The 15,923-nt window shown below is 35.3% G+C and overlaps 1 protein-coding gene across 2 annotated transcripts; it reads left to right on the plus strand.

The window, feature by feature from the left end:
* The first annotated feature begins 461 nt into the window (after nt 1–461).
* On the plus strand, nt 462–14,547 carry crip3 (cysteine rich protein 3). 2 transcript variants are annotated; one of them, XM_039669866.2, is made up of 7 exons: nt 462–597; nt 7,403–7,497; nt 10,212–10,269; nt 10,746–10,886; nt 13,196–13,270; nt 13,972–14,066; nt 14,320–14,547. In XM_039669866.2, the coding sequence occupies exons 1-7, from the start codon at nt 588–590 to the stop codon at nt 14,452–14,454; spliced, it is 609 nt and encodes a 202-aa protein (XP_039525800.1). In that variant the 5' UTR covers nt 462–587; the 3' UTR covers nt 14,455–14,547. The 2 variants fall into 2 exon arrangements, with proteins under 2 accessions (XP_039525800.1, XP_039525790.1); XM_039669856.2 differs by lacking the exon at nt 462–597 and adding an exon at nt 2,806–2,991.
* Nucleotides 14,548–15,923: the final 1,376 nt, after the last annotated feature.

Below are 15,923 nucleotides of genomic sequence, written 5' to 3' on the forward strand. Positions count from 1 at the left end.
GAGAGGTTTGATTAAGCTACAGTTTGTTTTATAACAATCACTCATAAAGTTTTTTATGGCAGTGTTGTGAAAACTGATGTAGAAATCACTGATTTTATATACACAAAATGTAATATATATATACAGTGATTGGAAATTTACCATGACATTAAAAAGAGGTGAGAACCACTGGCACTGGCATTTTTTTTTCATAAATGAACTAAATGAACCAGTGACCTTTTGACCTTAGTGTCCTGTGTTCAGTAAACTCCAGTGAACACACGCCATCTAGTGGTATTAGTGTGTAACAACACTCACTTAAGCAACAGGCATAAACGACAACATATTAAAAGTCAACTCTATGTGAATTTAATAATGATGTTGATGAGAGATTTTGTGTGATAATGAGACAAATTAGTTTGCTCTTTATTATTCCAACCACAAAAACTAAGACAAGGTAAAAGGTTAAAAAAAGTAGAGGGCGCTATAGTGAGATCGGACAACAAACACAGGCATTCCCAGCATCCTCCTCTCACGGCCTACTGCAGATGAATCCATTCAGATATGTCATAATCGAGTGATATTATACTAAAGAAGATTGATGTTTCATGAGTGAATGTAAGTAGAAAAGACAGTATTTTCAGTCTCCGTTATATGTTTGGTACTATTTTAACCAAGACGTCCTGTTCTTAAGGGTTTTATTTTAAACATTCTATTGATCAAAGAATCCTGAAAAAAAGACCAACGCTTTCGCAAGAACATTAATGATAATAATAATTGGCCTACATGTTTCTTGAGCAGCAAATAAGAAAAAAATGTTTACAATATTACTGTTTTACTGTATTTTTGATCAAATAAATGCAGCCATGGTGACCATTTGAGCAGTGTGTAGATACAACAAACGACAAAGTGTAGCCTATCCATGTTTCACTATTACGTAATCCTTTTTTTTACTGAAAATAAGGGATGGGGGAACAGAAATGAATACACAGATGAAATGCAAAGCAAGCAAAAATAGAGGGAGACAAAATATACAATATAATTTGTAGATAAACTGGAGCTATTTAATATATCCATTTTGTCCAATATTCATCAGGTTTTGTTATTATTTGGATTGTTTAATTTTCTAAACAACAATTTCCATAAATATAGGCTAATGTAGACATTCTTGTGTAGGTTTTTTGGGCTGTGTGTGTTTGTTGTTTTTTGTTTGTTTTTTGTAGTAAACATGATTCAGAGTAGATCATTTAATACATACTTGAGGGTATAAGGCCAATGGCCAGTGAGACACAGTTATATAATGGACCATGTGAGATTTAGTTGTATCATAGTTGGTAGAACTTGGTACCATGGATAGCTGTCTCTCATGTGGTGACCTATGACCCCATCTAAGGACTTGTGTGTGTGAGATCATCTATTATCTCAGTGGTGATGCCAGTGGCTGCAAGTGCTTTTACTGAGGCCTCCATCATTCACAACCATCTGTTTAGACGGTAGTAATTACAATATCTTTACTGTAAACAGTCAGAAGAATGAACGAGAGCACTGGAAAGGCTTTCTTCTCCAGTAAACACTAGCATAACAAAAGTTTGGATTCAACAGAGTCCATCCATAAATTAAAATTCTGTCATTATTTATTTATCCTTGTGATGTTCCAAACACATATGTCTTTCTTTGTTCGTGGAACACAAAAGGAGATGTTGAATGACAGCCTTTCACAGAATGGCACCATTCATTGTATGAAAAATAAAAAGATGCAATGAAAGTGAATGTTGCCCGAGGTTGTCGGCCCATATTTTGCCTAATATCTCATTTTGTATTCCATAGAAGAAATAAATACACACATATTTGAAACAACATGTGTTTTAATGTGGTTCATTTTAAAAAGAACCTCATAATGTATTCAAGACAGCACAGGTGAATTGGGTAAAGTAAAGATAGTAATATTACCATACTTCCCTAGCCTGGCTGCGCCCTCCTACGCACTTCCGCTCAATTTCATTTTACTTCAGTACAATGAACTAGAGTCTGGTTGAACCAGGCTAATACTTCCCCAGTTGGTTAATCACATTTCATTAAAACAAATGCTTTATTTTACAAGTTTTATGAAATTGTATGTTTAAATATGCAAATTATGCACTATCTAATTAAATATGCACTGTTCGTCGCACATTTTCATAACAGAAATCTAACCAGTAGAAAAAGATAGGTTTAAAATTAAGTTAAAATCTCTCTGCCAGTTCTATCAGTGCTGTTTTGATTTAAAACACCAGGAGGCAGTACTGAAACATTATCGAGATGATGAAAATAAAATTAAAAAAAAAAAAAAAAAAACACATTCCCATAAACTCCTAAACGTATTTTCCCAAGAATATATTTTGTTTTTCACTTTCTGAAACATAAAAACTCTTAAATACTGTTTTAATGATACTTATCAGCAATTCGTACGAAAACAACAACAACAACATTCGTGTAACACCTTTTGAATTTTTGACAATAAACTAGTTGGAGGGAAAAGGTGAAGGTTTGAAGATGGGTAGCTTTGTACGTTTTTGTTTTGATTGACGAGTAAGAAACGTTCCTCATTGGTCACGCCAAAGGCGTGGCGTAACGGTGCCACGCAGCCGGATTCTACTATGGCGAAGGCTATGCATATTAATGAGGTCAAGCTAACGTTGCTTGGTAACCTTGGAGCGTTCAGTCACGTTTCCTAATTAATATTTACAATTCTTCCTTCTCCATAGTAGGATTGGATAACTTTCAGTCAATCAGTTTACTGGTCGTCTGAACGTCACGCAACGTATTCATTATTCATGAGACAAGTACGGAGGCTCTTTAAAGTTAAATAAACGCCGCGGCGCGACTTGTGTTGCAGTAGCACACAGTGTGCAGAGGCGCTGAGAGACAAACAGGCAACGAACCGTGACGAACAGACCCGAACCTGCGTGGCAAAAAGACTCTTCTAGAGAATGACGTCCATTTGTCCAAGATGCGACAAGACTGTGTTTTTCGGTGAGAGTTTTCCACTAGAATTATCACTTAGCAGAAGTCAAAGCCAAGTTCATTTCATTGTTATCATATCACTGGTTTGGACTAATTGACTCAAATTGCAGGGCATTTAAATTATGTTCTGAAAGGTCAAAGGTAGCCTATTTTTTAAAGGAATAAACTTCTGCAAATCTTGTCAGAGTTACATAACAATGTTTGGAAAGTGTATTTATTTTTATTTTTTTTTAGTTTTGGAGTCATTGGGTTATAAGCAGTGGGAATTGAACTCTTATGTTTTCTTTTTGTGATATTTAAGACCTCATTTCCACTTTAATAGTTCCAAATATTTCATGGAGTAGTATCGGATATACTTTATGATGTGTGTGTATAATGAATTAAGTTTTATTAGTAGCCTGCTTCATTGTTGTTCTTCATCTGTTTGGTATTTATGTGAATAAATGCAATGTATTTCCATAAACTAATATTCTATCCTTTGCAAATCAGTACTTCCGCCCCAAACCAAAGTGGTGTTCCTGTCCTTGAGAAACATTCTGAAAAGTATGTGTTTGCTTTTTAAACGGTTAAATTTATCTGTCTTGTAGTTTTAACTGGGTCTAAGAAAAAGATGTAGGGTAAAATAATGAATCAAAAAAAAAATTTATTATGAATTTTCCTACTTACAGTGTAGGGATATATGGCACCCCAAAATGCCTGTCTCAAGAAGAAGTAATCTTGCAGCCTGTGCACTGTGTGCAGAACTAAGTATTGTTATTAATAGGTCAAGCATAAGTGACCCAGGCGCTCCCACAACCGCATCGGACGATGTTCTCTAGTCTGTCCAGTTTTTGTCACGTTATATGCTCCTGATTAGTATTCTGTCCCAGAATCCAGTAGCCACAGGGTTAGTAAATGCTTTAGCCCATGAAAAGAGAATTGGGTGACACTGTTACGTAAGAATTTGGCAAGGGACTCTTGAACAAAGTGAGAGGATCTGTTCTGTTGTGCTACTGTTGCAGGTTAGTGGATGGAGTAACTGTCTTTCTGGCTGCACTGAAGAGGAGATATCAGCTTGATGATTTGATATCCCCATTGACCCTAGACTTCTGAAAATGTCTGACTCGGTGTCCTCTCGGTTTGACCTGACTAGATTTGTGTGATGGAATGTGAATGTGTGAGAAAGACAGACCCTTAGGAATGTTGGCTGGTTATGTGTAAAGTTCTGGGATGGTGGGTTTAGTCCCCCATATGCACAATTCACAATGTCAACCTGGAATTTTAATTTTTTTGGTATCATATAATAGCTCTTTCGATTGGTATTTTATCACTACTAAACTAAACAATTAAATTACACTTCAAATATCGTTTTTCCAAATATGGTTTCTGCAATTTACTGTAGTTTGTATCACGCTGATGTAATTTCAAGTGTTTGTTTTTAAAATAACTTTGTTTTTAGTTAGTTATTTGATCATGCAGTGGTGTTGACATCATGATTAATGATTGACAGCTTTGATTGACAGGTTACATTTACATTTTACATTTACTCATTTAGCTGAGACTTTTATCCAAAGCGAATTTCAATTGCTATATATGTCAGAGGTCGCACGCCTCTGGAGCAACTAAGGGTTAAGTGTCTTGCTCAGGGACACATTGGTGTCTCACAGTGGATTTGAACCTGACTCTCTCACACCAAAGGCATGTGTCTTATCCACTGCGCCATCACCACCCCTGGTTCTCTGAGTGAAGTAGTTATGCAGTCAAAGCTAGCTTGCTATTGCTAGCCTCTCTGAAATTGCCTACCCTTCCTCAAATGACCTTTTTCCACTGTAAAGAAACTTTTTTGAGATTGAAAGGTTCAATGGATGTTAAAAGTTCAACATTGAGCCATCAATGCCAATATAGAATCTATTTTTAAGAGTGCTAAAATATAAGAGTACTTTTATTTATTTCTTTTTTTTTTTTTGTGGAATGTTGACCTGTGTCTTTCTCTAAATCACTTTTATTTCTCATTCCTGTGCTCCAAAGTCCAAGGCTGTTTACTGTGTATTTGTTCATAGCAAACTATTGATTTTTTTATTTTCTTTTTTGTAGTTATGTTGAATTCAGGAGCTGATAGACGAATGAGAGAACATTAACAAGGGTTAGTTCACCCAAAAATGAAAATTCTGTCAGTAATTGCACCTTCATTTTGTTCCAACCCCGTAAGACTTCTGTTCATCTTCAGAACACAAATGAAATATATTTTTGATTAAATCTGAGAGCTGTCTCACTCCTCTATAGGCTTCTATTGTAATTAAAACCTGCCAGCCCACAAAGTTAGTAAAAAAACATAATTAAAATCGCTATCGATACGTCATAACATAGGCTCACTATTTGCTGACACTGTCGCTGTTATGAGTGTGATGCTGGCCAATAGTGAGCCTGCGTTCTACGTACATTCTGACGAACATTTTGGATTTAATAAAAAATATGTTAATTTGTGTTCCGAAGATGAACTAAAGTCTTATAGGGTTGGAACAACATGTGGGTGTGTAATTACTGACAGAATTTTAATTTTTGAGTGAAATAATCCATTTATGTAATAAATTCAGTAAAAACAGTAATATTGTGAAATAATATTACAAATTTAAAATAACTTTTTTTCAATTGGAATCATTTCTAAAGTATTATTTTTTCCGATGGCAATGCTGAATTTTCATCAGCCATTTCTCCAGTCATATGATCCTTCAGAAAACATTCTGATATGTTGATTTTGCTGCTCAAGAAACATATTATTACTATGAATGTTGAAAATAACTGTGGTGCTTAATATTTTTGTGAAACCATTTTTTGAAGACTAGTTAATAAATAGATAGCTTAAAAGAACATTTAAAATATTAACTAAAAAAATCTTTCTGACCCCAAACTTTTAAAGTGTTTCTATACTTTTTCATGGCTTAGTTTCTTTTGAAATATCAGTGAAATCCTTGTTTATTTTACTATGCACAATAACTGCTTGTGAAGATCAGAAGGTCAGAGATAAGATGCACATTTCAACATCCTCTTGATAGAAGCAGATCTGACTTCAGCAGGGTTTGCATTGTAACAGGATCTCCCTTTGGAGCTTTTCTTCAGATGGTCCAGTTTGTTCTTCCCCTCCTTTGATGCTGCATTGTTCAGCTGCAAACACACACACACACACACATAGAGACCCCACCCATTCAAATTAGTATTTTGTGTGGAAAGTCTTTCTCAGAGCTCTTGTAAGTACTGTTTATATCTCGTCAGATTTAAATGCACAAACACGCACACACAATTGTAGTTGCTACTGTATTTCAGCATTTGCCGAGCTGGGCACACCTGAAAAGAATACTGTTTTTTTATATACTGTAAATTTACAGTAACAGTAATTATTAAAGTTATATAAATAAAGATTTTATACTCCCGCTGGGAGTCAATAATTTGATCCTTTAAAACTCACCTTTGATCACCAAAATAAAAATAATCTGTCATGCCTTAAATGTAACTCTACACACTTTAATGTAAAAATTAGCCCCGACTCTCATCAGCTCAGAGATCCACTTGTTGACATGATTAGTTACAGTTTGTGAGATCAGACACCAGCGATTTCAAAGGGCGTTTTTGAGACTGTCTTTGTTTCACTGCAGTTTAAAGGAGAAAATACTCAGCAATGGTGATGACTTATGAATTTGCACATGGTTTGTCTTGAAGCATATTAAAAACACCATTAAAACAACATGAAAAGCTTGATTTTTACTTCAGGGGAACTTTAAGTAATTAAGTATTAGTATTTTATAGTTTTTTTTTTTGTTTGTTTTTGTAAGATTTATCTTAACTTGGATGCTTTTATTTGATCAAAAAATAGAGTAAAATAGTTTTATTGTGAAATAATTAATTAAAATTTAAAGTTATTTTTTAAATTGTACAACTATTTAATTAACCCCTTAATATGCTGAGTTGGTGCTCAAAATTTCTTATCAATGTTGTTAAAAATTTCCCCTTAATATATTTGCGGAAACCGTGATCAATTTCTTTTTTCTTTTTCTTTTTTTTTTTTTTTGTTAAATAAAAGTTTGAATTGAAATAAACTTTTCTGTCTTTACGGTCACTTTTGAGTGTAATTTTGCTAAATTAACTCTTTTGTTTTTTTCATTAAATAGTCCTTCCCTGACCCTAATCTTTTGAATGGTAGTGTATGCTTGATATTTCCCTTTTTTTATGTTTTTTTTTTTTTAGGCTTTTGACTATTGACATATAGTCAGGTCCACGTAATTTGGCTGAAATTTAATGTGGCCAAACATAGAAATGTATCTCTACAGTACAATTGTGAGCTTATTAATTGTGTGTAATTTAGATATCACTGCAGTTAAAGCTGTCACCCTCAGTTACGGCATCACACACTAATAAGATAACACATTACACTCTCTCCCTGTTCTAGCTGAGAAAGTGAGCTCTCTGGGGAAAAACTGGCACCGCTTCTGTCTGAAATGTGAACGATGTAGTAAGATTCTGTCTCCTGGGAGCCATGCGGAGGTAAGCATAACTAAAGCTAATACTGCAGGCTAAGATGCCATTAAAGGGTTAGTTCACCCAAAAATGAAAATTCTGTCAGTACATGAATTACTCACCTTCATGTTGTTCCAAACCCGTAAGACTTTCGTGCATTTTCGGACCACAAATTAAAATATTTTTGCCCACACAAAAGAAAATGAATTGAGTAAAGCTTGTCGCTTGATAAACTTAATGTTGAGCCTCTGATGTTTTTACTAATTTTTCTGGGCCGACAGATTGAAATTACAATAGAAGCCTATGGAGGAGTGAGACAGCTCTTAGATTTAATCAAAAATATCTTAATTTGTGTTCCAAAAATGAACGAAAGTCTTACAGGGTTGGAACAACATGAAGGTGAGTAATTACGGACAGAATTTTCATTTTTGGGTGAACTAACCCTTTAATGAAATATCTCTTTCTGATCATTGGGTATTTTTTTCCTTTTTTTCTTTCTTTCTTGCTTTCTTCCTCTTTCTTAATTTCCTTCCTTCCTTTCTTTTCATTTGATCAGACAGCACAGTCATGATTCCTAATGACAGATAAATGAGATTCTGGATGTCCGACCTACTTCTTGGTCTGTACTGTATGTTAGTCTGTAGAGTTTCAGGCTTGCACATCCTCAATGTCATTTAGCAGGAGATCACACAACTGATTCTAAAAGCTCAAGCCATTGGGCTGACACTGATTCTAGGTCATCCATGTGCTTACCTATTTCAGTGCCCCTCACTGTACTTTCTTCTTCCTTTTTTCTTTTCTCTCTCCTTATTGTCCTGACATGTTCGATGGTCTAGTCTGACACATTTTCTAGTTCAGTGATCCGAGTTGTCTTTTGTCCCTGTTTGGGTTAAATGATTGTTCATGCATGCATATAAGTCTATACTCCACCCGTAGACATTTCACTCACCAGGAGTAGAAGTTTATGGAGGAATTGAAAGTCCTTCAATGACTGTAAGCACAGATAATACGTATTTATAGTAACCTCATTGGATCTGTCTGGAATGCTCTCTTGACTGTCAGGGAGAGATTACATTTACTATATATCTATTTAAATTTTTAGCTTGTTTGTTTTCTTGAAACGGTTACATAAAGCCATTCCCATTTTCTTAATTCTCTTGGGGTCCATACTTCAACCCTAAACATCAAAATATCTAAGAATAAAAGGATAAGGAATAAATATTCTTGGTACTCCTTACAAAAAGCATTTGATTTTGCATTATTTTGTCTTTTTTTACAGTATGAACAGAAAAGAGATTGACAGACACACAGCAGGGTGAAGAATGACTGACTGTGTTAACAGGAAGCGAAACAAATTCTTTTAGTCTTGGGCTTTAATACTAGCCTCTAAAAGGAAATGTAAATCATAATATTCTTAACCGCAATGAAATTCATGGTGAAATGGCTGTAATCTGTCATTTTCAAATGCATGTTCAGTCCGGTGTAGCTGCTTCATTTCAAATAACTTTACTCTAAGCCTATGCACTTTCTCTCACACACAGTGTTACTGAACTATTACAAGGACAATGTATGGACAAAGATAGTGTACATTCAAACCAGAAAACAATTGTCTGCTTTTCTGCTTCTCTTCCTTTCTTCCTTCTCCCTCCTTCTCTCTCTCATCACGCTCACACTTGCTCACACACATACACAAGTCACAGACAGCTTGAGTTTAATTATAAGGTGAGTTTGGACTGAAAGTTTTTATTTTCTTTTTTTTTCTATTGCTTTTTCATTTGTGTTGATAATAATGAATGGACAAACAGTTTTTCATTGTCTCACTGAAAGATATATTTAGTCTTGTTACTCTTCTGTTAAAGTTACTGTTTCCCCTTCTTTTGAGAACTGTGTCTGGTCTTATTCCTCTTATTGTGTTCAAAACAGCAGGAGGTTGTGTTGTTGGTGTTCACACTCTGCAGGTGTCTACTGCCTTTTTTTCCCTAAGTCTATTCTTTGGGAAATGGCTCTCAGTGGGAACGCAAACTGTGTTTTTAGCTTGTCACAATAGAGACACTGAGATAGATGTTGCTTTTAATATAATATATAAAATATATATAAAAATGCCTGATTAAGATGGTAATACAAATAAATAAGTAAATATCTGTTTGCTCAGTTTAGGATGTTATTTTGGATTTAATGTTTTGAGCACACATGCACTAAACGCATGCCCACTAAAATAGAAATGTGCGTGCGTGCGTGTGTGTGTGTGTGTGTGTGTGTGTGTGTGTGCGTGTGTGTGTGTGTGTGTGTGTGTGTGTAAGGAGGCTTGAATTTCATCCTGATTTGAGCCTGACTGGGTCTTTTTATGCAGTCTGGGAGGAGCAGGAAGGAACAGAAGGATAAACAATGACCTCTAATGAATCCAGCACAACACAAGCCTCTTTCTCTCTTTCATTCTGTCTCCCACAAACACTTCTGAAAATATTACCTTGCTTGAAAATTTAGGTTTTAGTAGAAGAGTGTCTGGCACAAATTTTTATTTAATTTACAAATACACTTTTTTTTAAAAAAAATATTATTATTGGTCGTTAACTGTAAATATCTGTACGCACTCTGCAATTATAATATTTTTCCCGTTTTAGTTTAGTATGGTTTATTTATGTGATTAAAAAAAATTATACATTTGTATAGTGAGAAATTCAGCAGATGTAAAATAAAGTTAAAATGGACTAATAAAGATATTCTCTCTTTCACACTATCAGCATGATGGATTGCCTTACTGTCATAAACCCTGTTACGGAACTCTCTTTGGACCAAAAGGTATGTGCAATAAATTGTATTTGGAGTTTGTAAGGTGTTTTGTGCGTGCATGTGTGTAAAAATGTGAGACATTAAATTGGAAATATAGTGTATTTTCATCTTCATGTACAGGGAATAAAGGTTTGAATCAGGGCTCATTTAGAGACATCTGACTCTCAGTGACTTTTAGAATAACCTTCCAACCAAAGACCGTTCACTCACCACTAGAAACCTTATCGTTCATGTGCGTGTCAGAGAGAGGGAGAGAGGGAGAGGGGGAAAGAGAGAGAGAGGTTTTTTTACCCTCGTGTTTTTTTTTTTTTTTATACAAAGTGAGTGTGTAATTCAGAAGAGATGCATTTTATCAGGATCTGAACAGGTTATTTTGGGCTTTTGTGTAATGCTATCTGCATTAGGAGAGTCTGAACACTTAGATATGAGCTTTATCAACCACAAACACTCACTCACACACTAATGCTCTGTCCTCTCTTTGGAAGGTGTAAATATCGGAGGGGCGGGGTCTTATATATATGACACGCCTCCTCAAACACCAGTTGACAAATCATTTAACAGCCCTTCAGACGGAGCACCCACCACACCTTGGACCAACTCACAGATCAACTATAATCAACCCAAAGGTAATTTGTTCAAAAGTTTTAAGTCAGTGATATATTATTATTATTATTATATATTTTTTTTTAATTAATACTTTTATTCTGAAAGGATGAATTCAATTATCGAGCCTTGACTTATTCATGATCTAGAAAAACAGCAAAGAACAAGACAAAATAAACAAAATAAATCCAAATGCTAAAATTGAGACAGGATATTTAATAACTCCTTTAACTTGATCACTTTATGAGCCAAGCTTAAACAGTAAGCCCAAAAACAATTCAATAAGTGGAAATAAGTGGAAATGGCCGCCTTAAGTTTCCAAGCATAGGCCTATATGCTTGGAAAGAGTTGGAGGAGTAAAAACATGACTCCTCCATCAACTGTGCTTTAGTTAAAGTTGTTGAACATAATGATTCTTTAAGTATGGCTGCTGCAAATTCAGGTCTTTTTAAAAGCTGCAAAAAAGTGTATTGACGCCTTGATTACAAAGTAATTATGAAATGGTTTAAAAGAAGAAATCACTTTGTGGGATCAATTGCGAAAAACAAAGTCGCTCTTTTCCATTTAAATCTCAATATGATTATTATATATAACAAATTTTGTTTTATTAAAGGTATAGCGGAGGATCTTTCCGAATTTTAGAGAAGACCCGCCCTCTCCAATTTTAAAAAAAATGCACATGCACAAACAACACTCTTGCTCCCGAGAGGGAACGTCTATACGCCTCGCACAATTATGTTGCAAATTCTAAACTAACTAAAAAGCATTCATAAAAAAGACAACATGTCAAATGCCCTTCCGTGTTTTATTTACTTATTTATTTACTGATCGATTGAGTGACCGAGGACTCAAGACATGATATGTGCAACCCTGTATCACACGAAATACGTTCTGAGGAAACTATTCTGCAAATCGCAATTACGTTACATAGCAACATAAGCAGTGCTATTACGTTGGTCCTTAACCTAATATCTCTCATTGTTAATACGTTATTTTTATACATAGTTGCATATGGAGAAGTAGCTTGTTGCATTTGTGTAATAATAAACACACAAGATTTTAGAATATTTCAGCGTGATACCATTTACCATTTTGGACAAAAGGCTACTTTAGACAAATTGAGATGTTTACCGTGTCTATGCGGTGCATGACTCGTGCCAGGGCTAGCATTGTAGCTTGCATTAACTTTTACTAGTGATTTTAAATGGATTTCTCCAAATAGCGTGACAAACTTTACCTGTCTGGTAGAATCTTCGCGACTGCGGCATCAGTGAGAAGCCCAACCTGTGCTTTTAGCGCACGCCAGCGTGTGATATTCACCCAAAATCTCTCTGGTCTTGTTTCTATATTCTGCGGCCTTTCTCTTCTTATCATACACTTAGTAAACATTTTTTCTCTTTCGACCCTCAGCCATTTTCAAAGGAATGGCTGAAACCGTAACTCCAACAAAATACACCTGAAAGTGAAAACTACATAGGGATGAGCACGTAGCCTACGACGGCCTTACGTAAACATATCACCAGAATGATTGACACTTAGGTGGACCAATAGTATAGACTACCCACCCGGAAAAAGAAAATCCTCCGCTATACCTTTAAGTGTAGTGTAATGAAATGACATTCAGACATGGTTACGTGTGAGTTAAGTGTCCAAATGTGTCCATATGCTATTTTTAGCCACTGTATATATAGACACACTCTTCCAAGCTGCATTGTTCCACACATTCCTTTATATATTAACACTTCCTCAGCACTTTTTAACACACACACAGATTCCCACACGGAGTGGGAGATAGAAATACTTAAATGTGTGTGTTGTAATAGAGGGGTGGGAGGATTGTTTTCTGAAGTGACCCCCTTGGGATTTTATGCCATGGAATTTTAATGGCTTTAGTTGATTGGCTCCTTTACTGAAATATTTCCCCTTAATAGGTGTTTTCCGACAGGCGGGATGTTGCAGGAATGTAAGGGGAGGGTTTTAAGGACTGCTGTGGAAATGTCTACTCTAGAGAAATGTCTCAGAATGTAATGTGTTTCCTCTGAGCCAAGCACCATGGGTTCCCTTTGTTAAATATACTGTAACACAGGCAAAGACATTAGGATCTGTAACAGGTAACAGTCTGTCATCTTATGTGAGACAGAAGTGTTGATTTAAAGATCCTTATCAAAGCTGGATCACACAGAACAGATAAACCAGTCCTCCAGAACAACAAACCAGTCCTCCGACTATATTAAAGTTAGTTCAGATTTTTTTTTAACATACACAGATACGAAAATAAAAGTTTAAACAAGTATATATACAGAACCATGAAGTGTTTGCTTTTCCTTTGTAGCTTCCAATGCTCCTACACGCATGTTTGCTGGAGAAACTTATTCGTGTCCCGGCTGTGGAAAGGCAGTTTATTTCGGTGAGTTCAGTGAATCAAAACTATGACTTTTCAGACATTTGAGAACTTTCAGGAATGTCTGTGGTGTGTGTGAGTGTTTGCGAGTGAGTGAATGTGTAAGTGCATGCGCACATGCTTGCGTTTTTCGCGTGCGTGCGCCTGCTTGGTATTCCCTACGTTACGGGGACCAAATGTCCTCACAAGAACAGTGATACCAGTTCTTGTTGGTCCAAGAACTGAGGAAAACAGCTTATAAATCATACGAAATTATACATTCTAAAAATGTAAAAATGCAGAAAGTTTTCTGTGATGGGTAGGTTTAGGTTTAACGTTAGGATATAGAATATACAGTTTTGTACAGTATGAAAATCATTATCTAGGGAAAGTCCCTATAAAAGATGAAATGTGTATGTGTGTGTTCCTGAGTGTGTGCGTGCATTGTGCCTGTGTGTGTGTGTGTGTGTGTGTGTGTGTGGTTTTGTGCTTCTGTGGTAAATACTGCTTGTGTGCAAGCATTCTGTCTAACCATTCTGAGATTTTAAGGCTATTTAAAAGGGAACAGCAAGAATTTTTGATTTATGGTGGTTACTTGTGCAACATTAAACTTTGTTGTTCTTTTTGTATATTATATATTATTTTGTTTTTAATGTATAATCATTTAAATAGATTGATATGATGTCATTTGTGTTGTAATGTGGTGATGTCATGGTCTAATGCTACAGCCGAGAAAGTGATGTCACTGGGTCGCAACTGGCACAGGCCTTGTCTTCGCTGTGTGAGGTGCAAGAAAACACTGACCCCTGGTGGTCATGCAGAGGTACTTATAAAAGCATTGTTCAGCCTACTGCTAGGGTTTAATTTTTTAAAGTTTATATTATTTCATAATAATGTATTAATAAATTAAAGGAATGTAACACAAAGATATGTGATCAATAGTAGAGTTCTTCTTATATATAATGTATATAAGTGATGTATTGTGTAATATTTGTAGAATATTTACCATAATGATTACTTCATTATTAATTTCGGACTCCTTAATAATACGCTATTATTTTCTCTATTTTCTGCAGCATGAGGGCAGCCCATACTGCCATGTGCCCTGCTATGGGTACCTTTTTGGACCAAAAGGTGTGAACATTGGAAAAGTGGGCTGTTACATATACGAGAAAGAAAATGCAGAGAATGAAATCCCAAGTGAGCATTAAGTCATAACGAAAAAGCTCTTTTTTAAAATTTGGTACTGAAGTGTTGTTTTTTTTTATATATATATTAATAAAATTGTAAGGTGTAAAGGTTAATTTGATATATGCAAATGTCTCATGTGTTGTAATTGATAATCAGAAATGGCCACTGGCATCTTAAAAATGAATACTAAACAGTCCATACTCAAACACACACACAGGCTCTCTCTCTCTCTCATTTTTCTGTTCCACAATTTCACAGATCAAAACATTGATCCACAATTTCAGTGTATTCATTCACAACTCCATTTTAGAAAATCTCTAATTATTACATGGCACTGGATACATTTTTAAATCTTATAAAAAAAAATATTTGTAACTAATAAAAAAATATTTTAAAAGAACTTTAGAATTATTCTTTCATTTTTGTGCACATTTACTGTCTTGGAATCTGAACATGACACTAAGCAGTGGTGGAATGTAACGAAGTACAAATACTTTGTTACTTTACTTAAGTACATTTTTCACGTATCTTTACTTTACTTAAGTAGAATAAATAGCGCGTACTTTTTACTTTTACTTCGTTACATTTTGCAGCAATTATTATACTTTCTACTCCACTACATTTCTACAACTTCAGTTACATTTTCATTACATTTTCTGATCAGTTTTTCCCCTGCCAAAACGTAATCTGACCGTCCGTCCGTTGCACGTTTGTCTCACCAGTGACGTTTGGTCGCCATAGAGCCTCCATTTTTGCACTCAGGTCTAAGTCCCATGGCCCTCTATCAGAATCCAGAGTTTCAAGAAGATTGGAGAAACTTATTTTTTTTTTTGGGTCGAAATTTTGAGTTTCTCCAATCTTCTTGAAACTCTGGATTCTGATAGAGGGGCATGGGACTTAGACCTGAGTGCAAAAATGGAGACTCTAGACCCTTCCAGAGATATTGAGATACCACGTAGCATTTATGCCATTATAAATATCTCTATATCTCAGCTCTGGAAGGGTCTAGAGCCTCCATTTTTGCACTCAGGTCTAAGTCTCATGGCCCTCTATCAGAATCCAGAAGATTGGAGAAACTTATTTTTTCGCACAAAAAAAAAAAAACCGACAGGGGTAACACTGTCGTTTTTTTTTTTGGGGGGGGGGGGGGTCGAAATTTTGAGTTTCTCTGATCTTCTTGAAACTCTGGATTCTGATCTTACGTGCAAACTCTGCCCGTCGACAAAATAATTTTTATCTGTGGTTGTATATGGGCTGTGGCAATAATTATAGCCTACTAATAAAAAAGAAGCTGCAGGCAACATATGGAAAAAAATAAATATGAACTAGTTAATTTTTTGAAGTATGAAATATGAACTGAACTAGTTCATTTTAAAATTTGTGAACTGAACTTTGATCCAACAGGTTGATAAGAAGGTTTGCTTTGATATGTGCAAAGTCAGTAAATTGCCTGAGACACTATGTGTAGAAAGAATTATTTGTATTAAAA

The sequence above is a fragment of the Pimephales promelas genome, chromosome 15 (assembly GCF_988280905.1).
Source record: "Pimephales promelas chromosome 15, fPimPro1.hap1.1, whole genome shotgun sequence".
Classification (NCBI taxonomy): domain Eukaryota; kingdom Metazoa; phylum Chordata; class Actinopteri; order Cypriniformes; family Leuciscidae; genus Pimephales; species Pimephales promelas.